At 45.1% G+C, this 20,637-nt stretch overlaps 2 protein-coding genes across 2 annotated transcripts; both read left to right on the top strand.

The window, feature by feature from the left end:
• The first annotated feature begins 1,167 nt into the window (after positions 1-1,167).
• On the top strand, positions 1,168-3,523 carry LOC140126011 (E3 ubiquitin-protein ligase TRIM39-like). The gene has a single exon (XM_072145057.1). The coding sequence runs from the start codon at positions 1,205-1,207 to the stop codon at positions 3,032-3,034; it is 1,830 nt and encodes a 609-aa protein (XP_072001158.1). The 5' UTR covers positions 1,168-1,204; the 3' UTR covers positions 3,035-3,523.
• Positions 3,524-16,681: 13,158 nt separating this feature from the next.
• LOC140126013 (E3 ubiquitin/ISG15 ligase TRIM25-like) lies at positions 16,682-20,228 on the top strand. The gene has a single exon (XM_072145059.1). It carries the CDS (start codon positions 16,825-16,827, stop codon positions 18,580-18,582), a length of 1,758 nt encoding a protein of 585 aa, XP_072001160.1. The 5' UTR covers positions 16,682-16,824; the 3' UTR covers positions 18,583-20,228.
• Positions 20,229-20,637: the final 409 nt, after the last annotated feature.

Here is a 20,637-nt window from a genome sequence, read left to right on the forward strand (position 1 = left end):
ATTTTTTTTTTTTAACTTTTTTTTATTTTTATTTTTAGTACTTTTCAGACTCCCTAGGGTACTTTAACCCTAGGGTGTCTGCACGATCCTATCATATACTGCCATACTGCAGTATGGCAGTATATGGGGATTTTACTACTCATACATTACAATGTGCTGATAGCACATTGTAATGCATGGGTTAACCTGAAGTAGCCTCGGGTCTTCGCGAGACACGAGGTTACCATGGCGACGGATCGCCGCTCCCCGATGACGTCACGGGGAGCGGCGATCCTCGAAAAGGATCGTGGGCGCCGCCATCCTTTTGAAGCCGCCGGCGCCATCCTTTTGAAGCCGGCGGCGGCGATCGAGGTGAAAACACCCGCGATCGGTGCTAGCACCGATCGCGGGTGTTACCGGTAAGCCTTTGCTGCAATATGCAGCAAAGACTTACCGGCTATGGAGAGGGCTCAGTGCGTGAGCCCTCTCCATGCACCCGCGGCCGACCCGTGACGTGCTATTACGTCACGGGTCGTGAAAGGGTTAAGCAGAAACCAAGCCTCATACAGCGCTAATGGCTAGAAAGATAAAAATATATAAAAATAAATATAATATTTTTTCAATGCGCATGAGAAGGACTCATGACTGTGGTCTGTCTTTTCTATGGAGTTATATTTCACCTTCATAAATGTGGAGACATTTCTAAAACTTTTCGGTTCTGTGCCAATTCATTAACCCCTTGCGCCACAAGCTCAGCGAAAAATTATAGCATGATTTGTGCACCCTGCACCCAAATTAATAAATGCCTGCGTATGTGGCTAGATATTGATATACTTTTACGAATAAACAAAAATATATATATCTAAAACCAAAGGGAATATAGGCAAAGCAGGAAAAAAAACTAAAATCTAGTAAATTAATTTAATTTGTTCCAGAGGTATATTTTTTGGATTATATTGCTTATTCATGTAGTAATATTATCCAACCACATTGTTCTAATTTTATTTTTGTCCAATTATTCTTGTTATTTATAACAAATGCCCTTATTTGCACTGAGAAGTAGAGGGAAATATGCAATAATATACTTTCTTTGCCGTACCTTTAGACCAAACACAACAGTAGTTTATAGGGTTAACAGACAGCTCCCGGCAGTGGGTTGTGCAGTAGCCGACTAGCTGGACCTCCCCCTGCAACCTCAGCTTCATTTCCTCTGAAACCGGAAGACATGGCGTCTGCTGATCTGAGAGAGGAGCTCCTCTGCTCCATCTGTCTGAGCCTCTATACAGATCCTGTAACCCTGAGATGTGGACACAACTTCTGCCGGGTCTGTATTGGTCAGTACCTCAATGCACAAGACAGGTCTAGAGATTATTCCTGTCCTGAATGTAGAACAGTATATCGAAGGCGACCAGCGCTGCAGAGGAACATAACTCTACGTAATGTGGTAGAACGTGTCCGGTCTACTGAGCCATCCAACGAAGAGATCACTGGTATCAGGTGCACTTACTGCATTCACTCTCCTGTACCTGCAGTGAAGTCCTGTCTACACTGTGAGGCTTCTCTGTGTGATGATCATCTGGGAGTCCACAGCAAGGGACCAGAACACGTCCTGACTGATCCCAGCACTTCCCTGGAGAACCGGAAATGTCCTGTCCATAAGAAGATCCTGGAATATTACTGCACGGAGGATGCGGCTTGTATCTGTGTGACCTGCAGTCTGGATGGAGAACATCGGGGACACCAGGTGGAGACGCTGGATGAGGCCTCAGAGAAGAAGAAGAAGAAACTAAGAGATGTTCTCCAGAAAATGACCACAAAGAGAGAGAAGACTGAGAAAAGACTGGAGGAGAGCAGGAGAAAAGCTCAGGAAAAAGCATCTGGAGAAGCGGAGAGAGTCACTGCCCTGTTTAAAGACATCAGGAAATGGTTGGACGACCTGAAAAAGAGGATCCTTAGTGAGGTCTCCAGGCAGGAGATGCACGCGTCCTTCTTAATGTCTGATGTGATCCAAGAGCTGGAGATAAAGAAGGACAAGTTGTCCAGGAAGATGAAGGACATTGAGGAGCTGTGTAACATGACTGATCCACTGACTGTGTTACAGGAACCAGACACAGGTGACTTGTGTGATCCTGAGGAGGGGGGAGGTGATGGGGACACAGGGGGACATGGAGGAGGTGATGGGGACACAGGGGGACATGATGGAGATGAGGTGGACATGGGGGGACATGATGGAGATGAGGAGGACACAGGAGGACATGATGGAGGTGAGGAGGACACAGGAGGACATGATAAGACCCATGATATAAATATGGATATAATTGCATGGATGTTACATGAAGGTTTTTCTGATATAAAGAGAAACCTAGAGACTATCTTACCCTCAAAATTTGATTTATTGGGCCCACAATACCCAAATGTCAGTCAGACACAAGATGTATCTGTGTCAGGTACAAAAAATGTCAAGGATACGGTAATGGCTGCTGGAGATGGAGGGATCTATGGGGAAGGTCCTGTAGATATATTACTGGATATAAACACGGCCTATAATAATCTTCTTATATCAAATGACCTGAAAACGGCAAACTGGACAGATATAAACCAGAACCGTCCAGACACCGCAGAGAGATTCCAGTATTATCCTCAGGTGATGAGCAGCCGAGGATTTACCTCAGGACGCCATTACTGGGATGTGGAGATCAGGAGATCGGGGATGTGGAGGGTGGGGATGTGTTACCCCAGTATAGACAGGAGGGGGAATCAGTCAGGTATTGGAGATAATAACAAGTCCTGGGGTTTATGTGCAGGACTTATCAATAGAACGTGTTATATAGTGGTACATGACCAGGAAGTGATCAAGTTACCTCAGCAATGCTGCCGAGATAGATTCCGGATCAGTCTGGATTATGAGGCGGGAAAATTGTCCTTCTATGAGCTGTGTGACCCCATCAGACACTTACACACCTTCACCACCACCTTCACCGAGCCCCTTCATGCTGTGTGGAATATAGGTGGGGGTCATATCCAGATATTGGGGGGAGGGGGGCAGCAGATCTGAGGATCCATCATAAATCCATGGAATGGTAAAGATATTAATGAAAATAGTGGTATTTGACTAATAAATCTTCATTTCTGTCACGATTATCATTCTGTAACTATAGATTAACTAGAATGTATATAATGTACAGTATATATCCTATTGTTGCATTCTTCTAAGCTGCCACAAGGGGAGACAGCACACACCCTGCGTTACATCCGCACAGCAATATCTAGGATGGAAAGTCCTTGCATTGTACCGTTCTGCCGCTATGTGGAGACAAAGCTTTAAAAATCCTAGAAACGAGGCTAAAAAAAAGGAAAAGAATAGAGCATACACAATGAAACCCTTTAAGGGGTAAATGTCTCCTATTCTTGTTGTCTGTTCAGAATCTAAGACTGATGTCATATAACCGGTGGTCGCATGACTCTTGGTGGAGTCGGAGTTGTGATAACATGGACCAGCTCCAAATCCTCAAACATATAATAAATTATACAAATTATGACATTACCTTAAAATTTCGGTTCTGTTCCTAATTTAAGGATTTAGCCTTTGGGGGGGGGGGGCAACATTTATTGGTCATTGGTCATTGGTCATTTATAAGGTCCGTATTGATGCATCACTAACCAGCACACTAGATGCACCAACAACTTCAGTACAGTGCCACCCCAGAAATGATAAATGCCATAGTACAGCAATAAATACCACCCCAACAACCAAAATCTATAATAATGGAGACCCCAGAGCAGACAGGTAGGGGATGAAATATCCTTTCTAACATTCCCTCTTTGATGGTAAATCTCACCCATTATACAAAAAAAATGTTCTCTCCGTGTGGGTTTCCTCTGGGTCCTCTGGTTTCCTCCCACACTCCAAAAACATACTGGTAGGTTGATTAGATTGTGAGCCCCATTGGGGACAGGGAAGATCGTCTTAGAAGAAACTGCCCAGTAAAGTGGTGACCACCTCCATGACATACCTAGGGGTAGGCGTAGGTCGGACACCCATCTACACACTGAACTACCTCGCTGGCACCATCTTCGCCCTCTAATAAAAATGATCACATTCCCCAAACCGCTACACCCCTTACATACCAAACCAGTGCTCCTAAAGCACAAGGATGTGGAGACATTGATGAAAGCATTCCGAAACTTCATCCGGCGAGGCAAGAGACGCCGAATACCAGCAAAAAATCTGATGCTATACAAGGAGGAGGGGAGCGTGAACTTACCCAATGTTAAAGAAGTTTACTTCACTTATTTAACCCCTTTGTGTCTAAGCCATTTTAGACCTTTAGGACCAGGCCTGATTTTTAAAATTGGCCCTGTGTCATTATGGGAGGTTATAACTTCATGACGCTTTAACATATCCAGGGGATTTTGAGATTGTTTTCCCATCACACATTGGGGCAGATTTACTTACCCGGCACATTCGCGATCCAGCGGCGCGTTCTTTGGATTCAGGTCTTCCGGCGATTCACTAAGGCAGTTCCTCTGACATCCACCAGGTGTCGCTGCTGCGCTGAAGAGCATCGGAAAGCACTGGAGTTCACCGAGCCATCCTGGGTGAAGGTAAGCGCGTGCCGAGCAACACTTTTTTTTTAAAAAAATGCGGCGGTTTCTCCGAATCCGCCGGGTTTTCGTTCGGCCACGCCCCCCAATTTCCGTCGCGTGCATGCCAGCACCGGCAATTCAGGAAAAATCGGCGAAAATTGGAAATATTCGGGTAACACGTCGGGAAAATGCGAATCGGGCCCTTAGTAAATGACCCCCATTGTACTTCAAAGTAATAAAAACATTTTGATGATATCTTTTGTGTTTAGTCATGAAAAAAATGGAAATTCGGCCAAAATTTCTAAAAATCATTCATTTTCAAAGTTCAAAATTTTCTGCTTTTCAGGCAGATAGTCATAGCGCCCAAGTAACTTTATAACTAACATTTCCCAAATGTCTGCTTTATATCGGCTCAGGGTTTTATGCCTCCTCTCTTTACTAGGTTGTTAGGAGGTCGAGAATTGTGGGTGGAATTTTTCTCATTTTTATGAAAATCACCAAAATCCTGATTTAGAGGCACCTGCTCAGGTCTAAGTGACTTTCAGAGGCCTAAATAACAGTAAAACCCCATAAATCACGCCATTTTAGAAGCTACACCCCTCAATGTGTGAAAAATCAACTTTAAGAAGTGTGTTAACCCATTAGATGCTACTCAGGGGTTTAAAAGACAATATAGACAATATAGTAATTTTGGCCAAAAATTAAACCGTTACAAAGTATTAAATGACGAAAAACTCCACAAAGTTTGATACCCAATTTCAGATTTATTAACTCTTTCTTGGTGGTGGTTAAAAAAAATCATTAATTCTTCTTTATGGTTTTTAGCATTTTTTTCCCCGGACGTTCTCCGTACCATAAAAATAATTTATCTCTTTTCTCATCACGATTACAGCATTACCCCATTTATATGGCTTTTTTATGGTTAACTTGTTTTGCAGAATATAGAACTCATTGGGGGTCATTTACTAAGGGCCCGATTCGCGTTTTCCCGTTTTGCGGCGATTTCCCCTGAAATTTTGGCGCGTGCGATCGGATTTTGGCGCATCAGCGCTGGCATGCATGCGACAGAAATCGGGGGGCGTGGCCGAACGAAAACCCCGGCATTTAAAAAACAAAAAGTGTCGCGGAGCTTGCACTTGCCTTCACCAAGTATAGGCCGGTGTACTTGAGTGCATATCAGCGGACTTCAGCGCAGCAGCGCCACCTGGTGGACGTTGGAGGAACTACCTTAGTAAATCCCGGCCGGACCCGAATCCACCGCAGAGAACGCGCCGCTGGATCGCGAATGGACCGGGTAAGTAAATCTGCCCCAGTTTGTGAGAAATTTGCTTGTTTTTGTATCGCCGTGTAACAATGGGCAGAACATTTATTAATTTTTTTGTTTACAGCGCTGGTTTAGAGCTTATTTTTTGCGGGACAAGCTGTACTTTTTCTTGGTTTCATGTTGGGGTAAATGTTACTTTTTTATCACTTTTTATGCGATTTTTATGCAGTCAAAATGTGAAAATTTCATAATTTTTGTGAGGGTTTTTTGTGTTTTTTTTTTTACGGCGTTCACTGTACGGGTTCAGTGATCATTTTATCTTATTGGACGGGTTGTTACGGACGTTGTGATTTTCACTTTTTTTAATGTTTTTTTATGTTTTATTTGATTACTCCATGGGACTTCAGGGGACTTTTATTCTTTTTTAATAATTTTTTTTCATTTCACTTTTATTTTTAAACTTTTTTGTTACTGTTTTATTTTGTCCCAGGGTGGGACATGAACAAGTGATCATTTGATCACTTGTTCATTGTAATATACTGCAATACTAATGTATGCATTCTGCATAGGCTGACAGCTGCACTGTTAGATCGTGCACAGTGCACCATCCTAACAGGCAGCTACCATAGGCAGCCCTGGGGTCCTTATCGGACCCCTCGGGTTACCATGGTAATGATCGGTACCTCCGTGCCCTGCACTGAGGGTGCCAATCGTCGTGCCTATGCACCTTAGTCACTATGACCGCGGCGTCTATAGGGTTAAACAGCCGGGATCGTGACTATCGCGATCCCGGCTGTTACTGCGGGATCCCGACGACCGCATACTGCCGGGATACCGCGCTGATCTCATGGGCACGGACAGGAATGACCCGCATCCTATGACGTAGTATCACGTCATTGTGCAGGAAGGGGTTAAAGCATTAAACTTCTTCACTATATGTAAGAATGAACGTTGTGCACAGTAACAGCATAAGATACAGGAACGTGGTTTGTGGTTCTTGAACAATATTTGGCCTTTGGTCCAATAACAATATGATGACTTCTGCATATTTGTCTTAATGTGCGACACATTTTACAGTTCTATTTTTTACGATTTTGCCCATTTTTGTATATCATCAATTATATTGGGGGTCATTTACTAATCGCTCTTTTTCGTCGGGTTTTCTGAAAATTACCGGTTTGCGCCAAATTGGCCCGGGTTTGCATTTGCGCCGGCATGCATGCGACGGAAATCGGGGGGGCAAGGCCGTCGGAAAACCCGACGTATTTGGAAAAACCGCGGAATTTAAAAAAAAAATGTGTGAACTCCGGCGAATTTCAGCACAGCAGCGACACCTGGTGGATATCGGGCACACTACCTTAGTGAATTGCCGGAAGACCCGAATCCCCGACGGAGAACGCGCCGCTGGATTGCGACAGGACCAGGTAAGTAAATGTGCCCCATTGTCTTGAGTTACTTCTTGAGTTACCTCCTACATTAAGAAGGTCTCATCAGATCTCAGTGGATACAACTATACTTGCTTGTGTCTACGTTATTTGGCCGATTTATTATTTAATTAATTACTTTCTGCCTGGTTGATATTGGACTACTCTGACACAGACATTAGAGGTTATAACTTAGCTAGCCCGCTAAGACATGTCATAGATTGGCTCCACTACAAAACCAGTCACCAAACTAGAAAAGGCCCTGGCGACGTCACATGACCTGCTATCCCTTATGCACACGAGCTATTCAAAATGGCCTCCAAAAGCGAAACAGTCTGTCCACCTCCGTGACACACTGGAGACATGGAAGGAGGTGAGGAAGCTACACAGCCTCCCTATCCTGATATCAAAATACATGACGGACCCATAGGGACTTCAAGCCCGGTGCAGAAACCAAGCTGTTCCGAACGTGGAAGGAGAATGGGATTAGGACGATACGAGGCCTGCTGCGTGAGACTGAGCCACGCTGGAGCTCCAAAACAAGTACTCACTTATGGGGTGTGTGACCTTCACTTATTACCAGATCCAAAATTTCATAAAAACTAGGGTGACAGATATCAGAAAGGAGGCCTCAGGGACTTCCCTCGCCTCAATGCTGGGCACAGCGTACAGTACCCAAAACATAGCAATACTAGATCATGACGTAAAACAACAAATTTGACACAAAACAAAAACACTTTGACACAAGTAGGGAAAGGATGGGTCCACAGATTTGCCGGCTGGGAGGTGTTAGAGGGATTACTGAGAGGATGGAAACAAGTCAGGAAGTGTGAAGTGTTCCGGCCCCGGCACGTGAGGAGGTGCGCGACGGAGCTCCGCTGTCCACATGGTGCAAAAATGCTTCATAGCGCGAAAATCGCAACTTTACAGAACTCCTTCACGGCACATTAGAGTGCCCCTGAACCAGGAAGCTTAGCGGTTGAAAGCCCACCGCGATAGAACCCGGAACCGGAGACATTGGGGGTCATTTACTAAGGGCCTGATTTGCGTTTTCCCAACGTGTTACCCGAATATTTCCGATTTGCGCCGATTTTCCCTGTATTGCCCCGGGATTTTGCCGCACGTGATCGGATTGTGGCGCATCGGCACTGGCATGCACGCAACGGAAATCGGGGGGCGTGGCCGAACGAAAACCCGACGGATTCGGAAAAACCGCAGCATTTTTTTTTAAAAAAAAAGTGTCGCGGGACTCGCACTTACCTTCACCAGGAATAGGCCGGTGTACTTCAGTGTATCCTGGGGAACTTCAGCGCAGCAGCGCCACCTGGTGGACGTCGGAGGAACTGCCTTAGTGAATCCCGGCTGGACCCGAATCCACCACAGAGAACACGCCGCTGGATCGCGAATGGACCGGGTAAGTAAATCTGCCCCATTGTGATCCGGCCCTCACTGATCGGAGTGTTGCAAGATGGCGCAGCCCGTCCAGCGGGAGAGGAGAAGCATCGGAGGAGGAACTGGGGGAATCAGATGCCAGCTGCGTAGAATAGGCCTCCGGAGAGCGCCACGGTCCCCCTCTACGCAACTGTTAAAGCAGTTCAATATCAACCAGGCAGAGAGTAATTAATAAAATAATAAATTGGCCAAAAATAACGTAGACACAGACAGTTGTATCCAGGGAGATCTGATCAGACCTTGGCGCACCTTTATTCTTGAACCCTTTCCAAGGTGGGAGGGTTTATCCATTTGCGTAAGTAACTCAAGACAATATAATTGATGATATATGAAACAAAATAGCGCATAGACATGTGTTTCCTATTATAACAACTATACAAATGTCATGATATTGTTTATGAAGGCTTGGATTACACTCCCCAGTGTCCTGGCACTCCTCTGCATCCTTCCAAAAATCCAAAGGCCAAAGGCCAACTATTGTGTAACTATTGTGCAAGAACCACAAATTATATTCCTGTATCTTATGCTGTTAGCGCGTAGAAGATCATCAAGGCATAAAGTGAGGAAGCTGAAAATGTCTATTCTGACTAATATATCCCAAACATCGGCATTTGATAGGGACAAGGCGGAGGGGTATTTATCTAAAATCACATTACCCAGATTGCTAGAGGAAGACTCGACGCTGCTAAATGCGGATATAACTCCAGAGGAGGTAAAGGGGACGATTCGGATACTGGGACACGGAAAAGCTCCAGGACTGGATGGACTACAAAGATAGCGACACCCCTAGCCAAATATTTTACTAGCATAATGCGTGGAATGCAGATCCCCTCATCCGCAAACACAGCACACGTTAAGGTGTTGCCGAAAGTCGATTGAGACCCCCTATTGCCTAGCTCTTATCGACCCAAACCAAGGCTTAAAACTGGTGGCTAAGATTATTGCTAATATGGTAGGAAAGATCAGACCATCTAGGGTTAATGTAGCCCAGAGGGTCAAAAAAAAAGTTTCAAAAAAGTTCAAAAATAATTTTAAAAAAGTAAAAGTTCAAAAATAATTTTAAAAACCTAAAAGTTCAAATCACCCCCCATTTCCCTTGAACTGATATAAAACGTAATAAACAGTAAAAATCATAAACACATTGGGGCTCATTTACTAAGGGTCCGAACGCCGCACTTTCGTTGGGTCTCCCGAATATTTCCGATTTGTGCCGAATTTCCTCGGGATTTTGGCGCACGCGATCGGATTGTGACGCATCGGGGGTCGTGGCTGTCGGACAACCCGATGGATTCTGAAAAAACGCAGAATTTAAAAAAGAATTTGTGTCGCAAGATCAAGCACTCACATGCACCAGGAAGAAGAAGGTGAACTCCGGAGGACCTCAGCGCAGCAGCGACACCTGGTGAATATCGGCGCACGACCTTAGTGACTCCCGGCAGAACCCGAATCCTCATCGGACAACGCGCCGCTGGATCGCGACAGGACCGGGTAAGTAAATCTGCCCCAATAGGTATCGCCGCGTCCCATAATGCCCGATCTATCAAAATATAAAAAAACTTTTTTTTGCTGACGGTGAGCCACATAACCGAAAATGGCGCCAAAATGTCTGAAACGCGACTTTTACACCATGTTACATCACATAAATAAAATGGAATAAAAAGTGACCAAAATGTCGCATACACCTCAAAATGGTAGCAATGAAAACGTCGTCTCATTTCACAAAAAAATGACTCCTCCCCCAGCTCGGTGCACCCAAGTATGAAAAAGTTATTAGCGTCCCAAAATGGCGACATTTTTTTTCTTTTTCGTACACAATCGTTTAACTGTTGAAAACCCAATAAAACTTATATAAATTTGGTATCGCCGCGATCGTACCGAGCCAAGCAATAAAGCAGAGGTGTTATTTGGAGCGCAAGGTGAAAGTGTTGAAAACTGAGCCCACAAGAACGTGACCCGAACGTGTTTTTTATAAAAACAAATTTCCACATTTGGAATTTTTTTCCAGCTTCCCAGTACACGGCATGTTATAATAAATAATCTGACGGAGAAGTAAAATTTGTTACACACAAAAATAAGCCCTCACACAGCCGTGTACACACGGAAAAATGAAAACGTTACGGAGAAATGAGCGACTAAACCCCGCGTCCTTAAGGGGTTAATTAGAGAAGACAGACTAGAGACGTTAAGACACGAAGAAAAACAAACCAAAGGGTTTTTTTTTTTCCAGGAAATGGAGAAGATTTATCACAACGCATATTTCCAGGTACACAAATTGTGGAACTGGTTACCCCCTTTCGCCTCACACAGGGGTATAATCAGGGGCAACTTAACCAGCACCCGTCCTTAACACTGGGACTGAGCCCCACAGATCCCACCCGACCCCTCACAAGACGTGGTAAACATATCGGAAAGAGACCACATGGCAACAATTAGGTTGAACTCAAAGGGGCTCATTTATTAAGGGCTCCCGAATTTTTCCATTGTACTCCCTTTGCATCTCTATGGCACTGATGGAGATAGTAGATTGCCTCTGTCAATAGAGATGGTCCATGCGCAACAAGCTGCTCTGGTCATCTTGGGGGGGGGGGGTAACAGCGGACTTTGGGGGGGGGTTAACTATTTAGATCTCATGCACATGCGTGAAAATGTATACACTGCACATGGCTGCGGACTTGTCAGATTCCTTGCGTATGCTCTGGTTTGCGCGACTGCTCGCGATTGTTTTCTTAGCATATTGCGTAACATCTAGACTTCATGACTTGTATGAGAACTTCTCCACATAATACTTTGCTTTTCCATCTCTATCCTGATCACGTGAGACTGTGGAAATATGGGATGTGGTCAGACTATTCCTGTAGGAGAGGATCCAGATGGTCAGTGTTTATGTGCAATAACAACACGATGAACTTTAGCCGAATTCTTCTGTCGGGCGTTTTGATATATGAGACGTTTCTGCTCTTAATATCTTATTCCCTGGTTATACAAATGTTCTTTTCCATTTTTATGTAATGGACCGTCCAATCTGATTTGTGCACAAACCATAAGCCCTCCTATATTGGAAGAGGGTAGAAAATAAGGATACACAAAGGTCCGGATCAGATCTTCGTGGATACAACAAGATTTGTAAGGCTACATTCACACGAACGTATGGGAGACGTATATACGGCCGATGTATATACGGGGCATATGTGTCACCCATACACTTCTATGGCCTCATGGCAGCGTACGGGAGCGTTAGGGTGCCGTAGCCTGTAGAAAGAAAGCACATGTCCTATCTTTCTATGGAATACAACGCCATGCGCCATATATTCCCATGGAGAGGGGCGGGGGTGCCCGATATCCTGCATGTGTCGCTTCCCCCCTCAGGTCCCAGGAGTTCACCTTCTTCTTCCTGGTGCATGTAAGTGCATTGTCCATGTATAATGCGCTGTGCGGGGAGTCACTAAGATCGTGCGCCCGATATCCTGCATGTGTCGCTTCCCCGCTCAGGTCCCCGGAGTTCCCCTTCTTCTTCCTGGTGCATGTAAGTGCATTGTCCGTGTATAATGTGCTGTGCGGGGAGTCACTAAGATCCTGCACCCGATATCCTGCATGTGTCGCTTCCCCGCTCAGGTCCCTGGAGTTCACCTTCTTCTTCCCGGTGCATGTAAGTGCATTGTCCGTGTATAATGCGCTGTGCGGGGAGTCACTAAGATCGTGCGCCCGATATCCTGCATGTGTCGCTTCCCCGCTCAGGTCCCCGGAGTTCACCTTCTTCTTCCTGGTGCATGTAAGTGCATTGTCCGTGTATAATGTGCTGTGCGGGGAATCACTAAGATCCTGCGCCCGATATCCTGCATGTGTCGCTTCCCCGCTCAGGTCCCCGGAGTTCCCCTTCTTCTTCCTGGTGCATGTAAGTGCATTGTCCGTGTATAATGTGCTGTGCGGGGAATCACTAAGATCGTGCACCTGATATCCTGCATGTGTCACTTCCCCGCTCAGGTCCCCGGAGTTCACCTTCTTCTTCCCGGTGCATGTAAGTGCATTGTCCGTGTATAATGCGTTGTGCGGGGAGTCACTAAGATCGTGCGCCCGATATCCTGCATGTGCCGCTTCCCCGCTCAGGTCCCCGGAGTTCCCCTTCTTCTTCCTGGTGCATGTAAGTGCATTGTCCGTGTATAATGTGCTGTGCGGGGAGTCACTAAGATCGTGCACCCGATATCCTGCATGTGTTGCTTCCCCGCTCAGGTCCCCAGAGTTCACCTTCTTCTTCCTGGTGCATGTAAGTGCATTGTCCGTGTATAATGTGCTGTGCGGGGAGTCACTAAGATCGTGCACCCGATATCCTGCATGTGTTGCTTCCCCGCTCAGGTCCCCGGAGTTCACCTTCTTCTTCCTGGTGCATGTAAGTGCATTGTCCGTGTATAATGCGCTGTGCGGGGAGTCACTAAGATCCTGCGCCCGATATCCTGCATGTGTCGCTTCCCCGCTCAGGTCCCCGGGGTTCACCTTCTTCTTCCTGGTGCATGTAAGTGCAATGTCCGTGTATAATGCGCTGTGCGGGGAGTCACTAAGATCCTGCGCCCGATATCCTGCATGTGTCGCTTCCCCGCTCAGGTCCCCGGAGTTCACCTTCTTCTTCCCGGTGCATGTAAGTGCATTGTCCTGCAACACAATTTGAAAGTTAAATCCCGCACACGGAATCAGTTGGATCGTCTGATGGCACAGCCCCCCCGATGTCTGTCACATGAAAGCAGCGCAGCTGCGCCACAATGCGATCGTGTGCAACACAATCTCAGCGCAAACCCTTGTTAAATTCCTATCCATTCCGTGCAATCCCCTAAAAAGGTGCAAAGTCCGACGAAAGCGACTAGCGCGACCCTTAGTAAATAAACGCCATTGTTGTAACCACGGAGATCCGTTTAGACCTCTGTGTGCGCATGCGCAGAACCCAGCTTCCCAGACTAGTGCGTTCAGCTAGCAGGAGCTGCGCGCTGAAGATGTAGGGTAGGCAGAACACAAAAGGCTACTGGGGCTCAAAAGGCTACTCCACGCCCCAGTAGCCTTTTTAGAAAATTTGAATATTGTGCATACAAATTCAACTTAAGAACAAACCTACAGAACCTTGTACGTAACCCGGGGACTGCCTGTATTTCAATTTGAGTACAAGCCTCCCACATCCCGGACTTCCATCCGGTGCCTCCGGAATGTCTCCGTGTAGAATCTCTCCCACATCTTGCGCAAATCCTGTGACTTGGCAGCAAAGATGATAAGTTCAGCGCAGTATAATTAATGTGAAACACATTTCCATGTTCTATTTCTTACGATTTTGCCCATTTTTGTATATCATCAATCATATTGTCCTGAGTTACTTACGTAAATTGATAAGCCCTCCTACATTAACCCCTTAATGACGCAGCCTGCAAAAATTTGACCAGTGTCTCTTCCCTTAGTAATAACTTTTCAACACTTTAAGATATCCCAGTGATTTTGAGATTGTTCTCTCGTGAGACATTGTGGTCTATGTTAGTAGTGTCATTTTGATGATCAGTTTCTTTTTTGGGGGTAAAAATTCCATAATTTAGGAAAAAAAAATTAAAAAATGACAATTTTCAAAGTTTCAAATGTTCTACTAGCCCTAAAATGGACACATTCAGAAGGAATTTGAGGTAAATATACATCCCAAAATTTTTGCCCTGGTTCTTCCGAGTACGGCAATACCATACATATGGATGTCAGCTGCTGTTTCCCCGCACAGCGATGTCCAGAACAGAGTATGTACCATTGGGTTTTTAGGCCAATTTGGCTGCAAATGTTTTGTGGTGTCACAGTGTAATTGAAGACCCCCTGAAGTAACAGTACAATAGAAAACCCCCAAAGATGTCACCATTTTGGAAACTATACCCCTCAAAGAATTTATCTGGGGGTGTGGTGAACATTTTAACCCCCAACATGCTGGTCAAAATCTTATGCAAAGTAAATAGTGCAGATCAAAAATGTTGTTTTTGTCATTTCAGTGCCTAATATATTGTGCCTAACCCATGCCACTTTAGACAAACACCCCAAAAATCATTCTGCGGGTTGTCCCGAGTACAGCAATACCATACACACGTGCCAAAAATTGACAGGCTGGGCACACGGCAGGGCTGAGAAGGGAGGGAGCGAAATTTTGCTTTTGCAGCTCCGTTTTCACATGTTTGGATTCGGAGTGCCATGTCATGTTTGCAGGACCTGTGAGGTACCAATGCAATAGAAAGCCCCAAGATATTATACCATTTTAAAAATTGCACCCCTCAAAAAATTTATCTGGGGTTGTTGTGAGCATTTTAACTCCCAACACGCTGGCCAAAATCTTATGCAAAGTAAATGGTGCAGAGTAAAAATTGCGGTTTTATCTCAAAAATGTCATTTTAGCGCCTAATATATTACGCCCAGGTCATGCCACTTTAGACAAACACCCCAAAAATCATTCTGTGGGTTGTCCCGAGAACGGAAATACCACACATGTGCCAAAAATTGAAAGGCTGGGCACACAGCAGGGCTAAGAAGGGATGGAGTAAGATTTTGCTTTTGGAGCACCCTTTTTACTAGAATGTTATTGGGGTGCCCCTGAGGTACTAGTACAATAGGAACCTCCGGGTAGTGACCCCGTTTTTGGAAAGGGCACCCCTCAAAGAATTGATCTAGGGTTGTATGAGCATTTTAACCCCTGAGATGCTGGCCCAAATGTAATACAATATGATGGGGGCAGTGTAGAAATTGCATTGTTTTCTCAAATGTGTAATAGTAGGAAGAAATGTATTCAGCCCAACTCATCCCACTGTGGAAAAACACCCCAAAAATCATTCCGTGGGTTACTACAGGTATGGCAATACCCCATGTGTGGCAATAGTCTACAGGCTGGGGACACGGCAAGGCTGAGAAGGGACAAGCAAAATCTAGATTTTGGAGCACCCGTTTCACTAGACTGGTGTTGGGGTGCCCCTGAGGTACCAGTGTAATAGAAACCCCCGAGTAGTGACCCCATTTTAGGAAAGGGCAACCCTCAAATAATGCTATGCGCTAGCTATGCGCATTCACATGCTCCCGGCAGGTTCAGGGAAACCTCATTCTAAGCGCATGCGGGCCTCTGCTGCTGATGAGCAGCGGTGGCCGCATCTAGTGGTAACAGAGGGCCGTTACTAGGGGGCCGTAAGCCACATTCACACTTTTATGGCAATAAAGGTAATTTTTTTAAAATAACAATGCATTGAAGAAATGTTTTTTTGAGGGCTGGTAGGCTATATACTAGGAGGCTGTCTGGCAATATACTATGGGGATGGCTGGCTATATACTGGGGGCAGGCAGGCTATATACTAGGAGGCTGGCTATATACTAGGGGGATGGCTGGCTATATACAGGGGGCTGGCTGTATACTGGAGGCAGGCGGCTGGCTATATACTATGGGGATGGTTGGCTATATACTATGGGGATGGCTGGCTATATACAGGGATCTGGCAGGCTATACACAGAACATCCGATGCTCTGTAGGTAAATTTGTTCACCGAAGGAGATATAATTGTGCGTGAGATTGAACTATGTGCACTCTGGTACACAGCTCACTATCCTGAGATAGTGGGGTCATCAAAGATGCTGGGGGTCATTAACTTACAGGCAAAAAACTAACCGAGGTCCCGTTTTCTTAGCTGTATCATTTTTGTGCATGACTTCTCTGATCCTTTGTGCATAAAATATGTGTTGCTTCAGACAATTTGTTACATCATGCCTGAAGAAGGGTCCTTCACAGTCCTGAAAGCTTGTCATTTGGGGAGACGTGTGTTTAGGATTGCACAATAAAACCTGTGCGCCACTCGATGTACTGATCTCTGCTCCAGCTAAGTTCTGCATGCATGAGGTCCACACACTGACACCATCTCTGGATGAAGAATTCTCTGGTTTATTGTTCAGCTACAATGGATTTTATGACTCGTAGATCAGAATGTCCCTAGAACTGATGCATGGATGGTGCCTGAGGAACACCTCAGCAGTTTATAGGGTTAACAGACAGCCCTCGGCAGTGGGTTGTGCATGAACCTACTAGCTGGACCTCCCCCCCTACAACATACAACTTCAGCTTAGTTTACTCTGAATCTGCAAGCCATGGCGTCTGCTGATCTGAGAAGGGAGCTCCTCTGCTCCATCTGTCTGACCATTTATACAGATCCTGTAAACCTGAGATGTGGACACAACTTCTGCCAGGTCTGTATCAGTCAGAACCTCAATACACAGAACAGGGCTACAGGTTATTCCTGTCCGGAATGTAGAACAGTATATCGAAGGCGTCCAGCGCTGATGAGGAACATAACTCTACGTAATGTAGTAGAACATGTCCGCTCTACTCGACCACCTCTGGAGGAGGTCACCGGGATCTGCTGCACTTACTGCATTCACTCTCCTGTACCTGCGGTGAAGTCCTGTCTACACTGCGAGGCTTCTCTGTGTGATGATCATCTGAACGTTCACAGTAAGGAACCAGAACACGTCCTGACTGATCCCAGCACTTCCCTGGAAAACAGGAAATGTTCTGTCCATAAGAAGATCTTGGAATATTACTGCACGGAGGACAAGACTTGTATCTGTGTGTCCTGTCGTTTAGCTGAAGAACATCAGGGACACCAGGTGGAGATGCTGGTGGAGGCTTCTGAGAAGAAGAAGGAGAAACTGAGAGATGTTCTCCAAAACCTGACCACAAAGAGAGAGGAGACTGAGGAAGGAATCCAGAGTCTGGAGGAACGCAGTAGGAAAGTTCTAGAAAAAGCATCTGGAGATATAAGGAGAGTCACCGCCCTGTTTAAAGACATCAACGTATGGAAGAATGACCTGAAAAAGAGGATCCTGAGTGAGATCTCCAAGCGGGAAAGACAGGAATCGCTATCATTGTCTTATGCCATGCAGAAGCTGGGGATTAAGGAGATCAAGTTGTCCAGGAAGATGAAGGACATTGAGGAGCTGTGTAACATGACTGATCCACTGACTGTGTTACAGAAACCAGACACCGGTGACTTGTGTGATCCTGAGGAGGGGGGAGGTGATGGGGACACAGGGGGACATGATACAACATATGATGCGGATTTTGATGTAATTTCATTTATGTTACATGAGGGTTTCTCTGATATAATGAGAAATCTGGAGACCATCGTACCCCCACAACAGGAGGAAATATTGTCACAACCCCCAAACGTCCAATCTCGGGGAGAAACAGGTGAGAAACAAGATGAACCTGAAAGGGCTGAAGTCATGGCTGAGGGTGTAGGAGATATAGTTGTAGATGCAAGAGATGGAGGGATCTATGGGGAAGGTCCTGTAGATATAATACTGGATATAAACACGGCCTATAATAATCTTCTTATATCAAATGACCTGAAAACGGCAAACTGGACAGATATAAAGCAGAAACGTCCAGACACCGCAGAGAGATTCCAGGATTATCCTCAGGTGATGAACAGCCGAGGATTTACCTCAGGACGACATTACTGGGATGTGGAGATCAGGAGATCGGCCATTTGGATGGTGGGGATGTGTTACCCCAGTATAGACAAGAGGGGAGATCAGTCACACATTGGGGATAATAACAAGTCCTGGGTTTTATGTGCAGGGTTTAAGAACAGAACTAATTATTCAGTGGTACATGATGAGGACATGATCTCGTTACACACCCAATGCTGCGAAGATAGAATCCGGATCAGTCTGGATTATGAGGCGGGAAAACTGTCCTTCTATGAGCTGTGTGACCCCATCAGACACTTACACACCTTCACCACCACCTTCACCGAGCCCCTTCATGCTGTGTGGAATATCGGTGGGGGTCATATCCAGATATTGGGGCAGGGGATCAGCGGATCTGAAGATCCATCATAAATCCATGGAATGGTAAAGGTATTCATGAAAATGTTGGTGTGTGACTGACAAATCTTAACTTCTGTGACTTTTACTGAAGTAATTTCCTCTGTTTTTTGATCAATTTTAATGACTAAATTACTAAAAGATATCTAGTTTATAGTTCGCTCTACTAAGGTGCCACGTACTCTATAAAACATGGCCACCGTGTGATGGATTTCGAAGGAAGTCCTTGTATTATTGTGCAATGCTGCCGCTACGTGGAGACAAAGCATCCGTCACCCTCTTCCAGAAACAAAGCTGAGAAAGGAAAATAGTAAAACAGATTGGGAGAGATTTATCATAAGCCTCCTATAGCAGAACTGTGGCAACCAATCAGAGCTCAGCTTTCATTTTCCCATAACTGTTAATAAAATTAAAGCTGTGCTCTGATTGGTTTCGATGGGCAACTAGACCAGTTTTACCTCAGAAACTTGATGATAAATCTCCCCCGCTGAATTAGTTGTGGGTAAACCTCTCGAAGGGGGTGACGGTCTCCCACAAATCTTGTTGCCGCCCTGTGATCACAATATACAACTGTTATAATACTCCAGATAATGGCATGGCTGCTCCTAAGCCCATTAGGTATTGTGAGGGTAATGGGTTAGGGGCAAATTAGCATCTGCTCACTGGTGGGGGCCTGGGGCTCGCGCCCCTGGTCCCCTACCTATAATTTCTGCATACCACATTTATCTATCTTACCAATGTATTAGGATACCTACACATGATTGTAATTTTCCACAGGTTGTTGCCGACACTCCATGGTTTTGGACAATGTCCTTGGACTCGTAGTGAAAATAACACGATTTCCTATAGAATTGCACAAATTTGGGGCCCAGTTGTCTTTTACTTTTCCCGAAGTGACCTACCACCCCCTATAATTTGAGAATTTGAAACTTGAGAATATCCAAACTTCGTCAAATTGCCAATCTTTCAAAGATATTGCCATTAAGCTGTCATTAGATTTTTCCAAAAAATTTACATCTGTTACACCAATTTGAAACTTTTATAAAAATCAAGACCGGATCCTCCTTAGACCAGAACAATGAATTGATCTTTGTCTTTGTTATTGGCCTTTATGTAATGTAATCCGCCTGGGTCAAGTAATTAGAACGGTATTGTCCCTGGAGAGATGTGTAACCACACCTTAGTGTTTGTTGTTAGTAGCAGCAGGACTGTGATATATGAATTTCAACTCCTGGGGGTGTGTCCTCACACTGCTGTGCTCTGTGCTCTCTGCAGCCAGTGTTTGTTATTGTCTCTGGAGAGAACGAGACTTTTGTTCTATGTCATTAGCAGCAGCAGGACTGTGTAATATAGATTTATACTCCAGGATTTGAGCCATGTCTAAAGACTTCTGTGCTCTCTGCAAGCTGTTCCACACTTCCTTCCAATGATTGATCAGTGTACAATTCAACCAACAGCCTGTTATGGCTTTTACTAGTCACTGGGCATGCAGAGCACAGCAGTGTGAGGACCCGCCCCTTTAGTACAATCCTGGAATATAAATCATATTTCACAGTCCTGCTGCTACTAACAACATACACAAAGGTTTGATTATGCATCTCACCAGGGACATTAGCTAACACTGACTGCAGAAAGCACAGAGTATAGTAGTGTGAGGACACACTACTTTTTCGGGGGGGGGGGGGGGGGGGGGGTCAAATTTCACCATCCTGCTGCAAGGTCTGATCACACTTCTCTCCAGGGACAATACTGAACCCAAACAGCAGTCTATATGGGAACACCTGCTGACAGGTTCCCTTTTAAATATTACTTTATGACGTTTGTTATCCAAAAAAAATAATACAATTTTTTTTTTTACATTTTTGTTTCTTATTAACTTTTGTTTATTGTAGTACATTTATATAAGTTGTTCTTTTATCACATGCTTTATCCAAACTTCTTTGTTATATAATCTGCTTCACCTGACAGACCATTATCTGTAATGTATATGTATATATGCAACTTCTGATAATAAAGCCATTCATATTCAGTTTCTTTTCTGGTTCTTTCTTGTAACGTGACGTGCGCCAC

The sequence above is a fragment of the Engystomops pustulosus genome, chromosome 4 (genome assembly GCF_040894005.1).
Source record: "Engystomops pustulosus chromosome 4, aEngPut4.maternal, whole genome shotgun sequence".
NCBI classification, from domain to species: domain Eukaryota; kingdom Metazoa; phylum Chordata; class Amphibia; order Anura; family Leptodactylidae; genus Engystomops; species Engystomops pustulosus.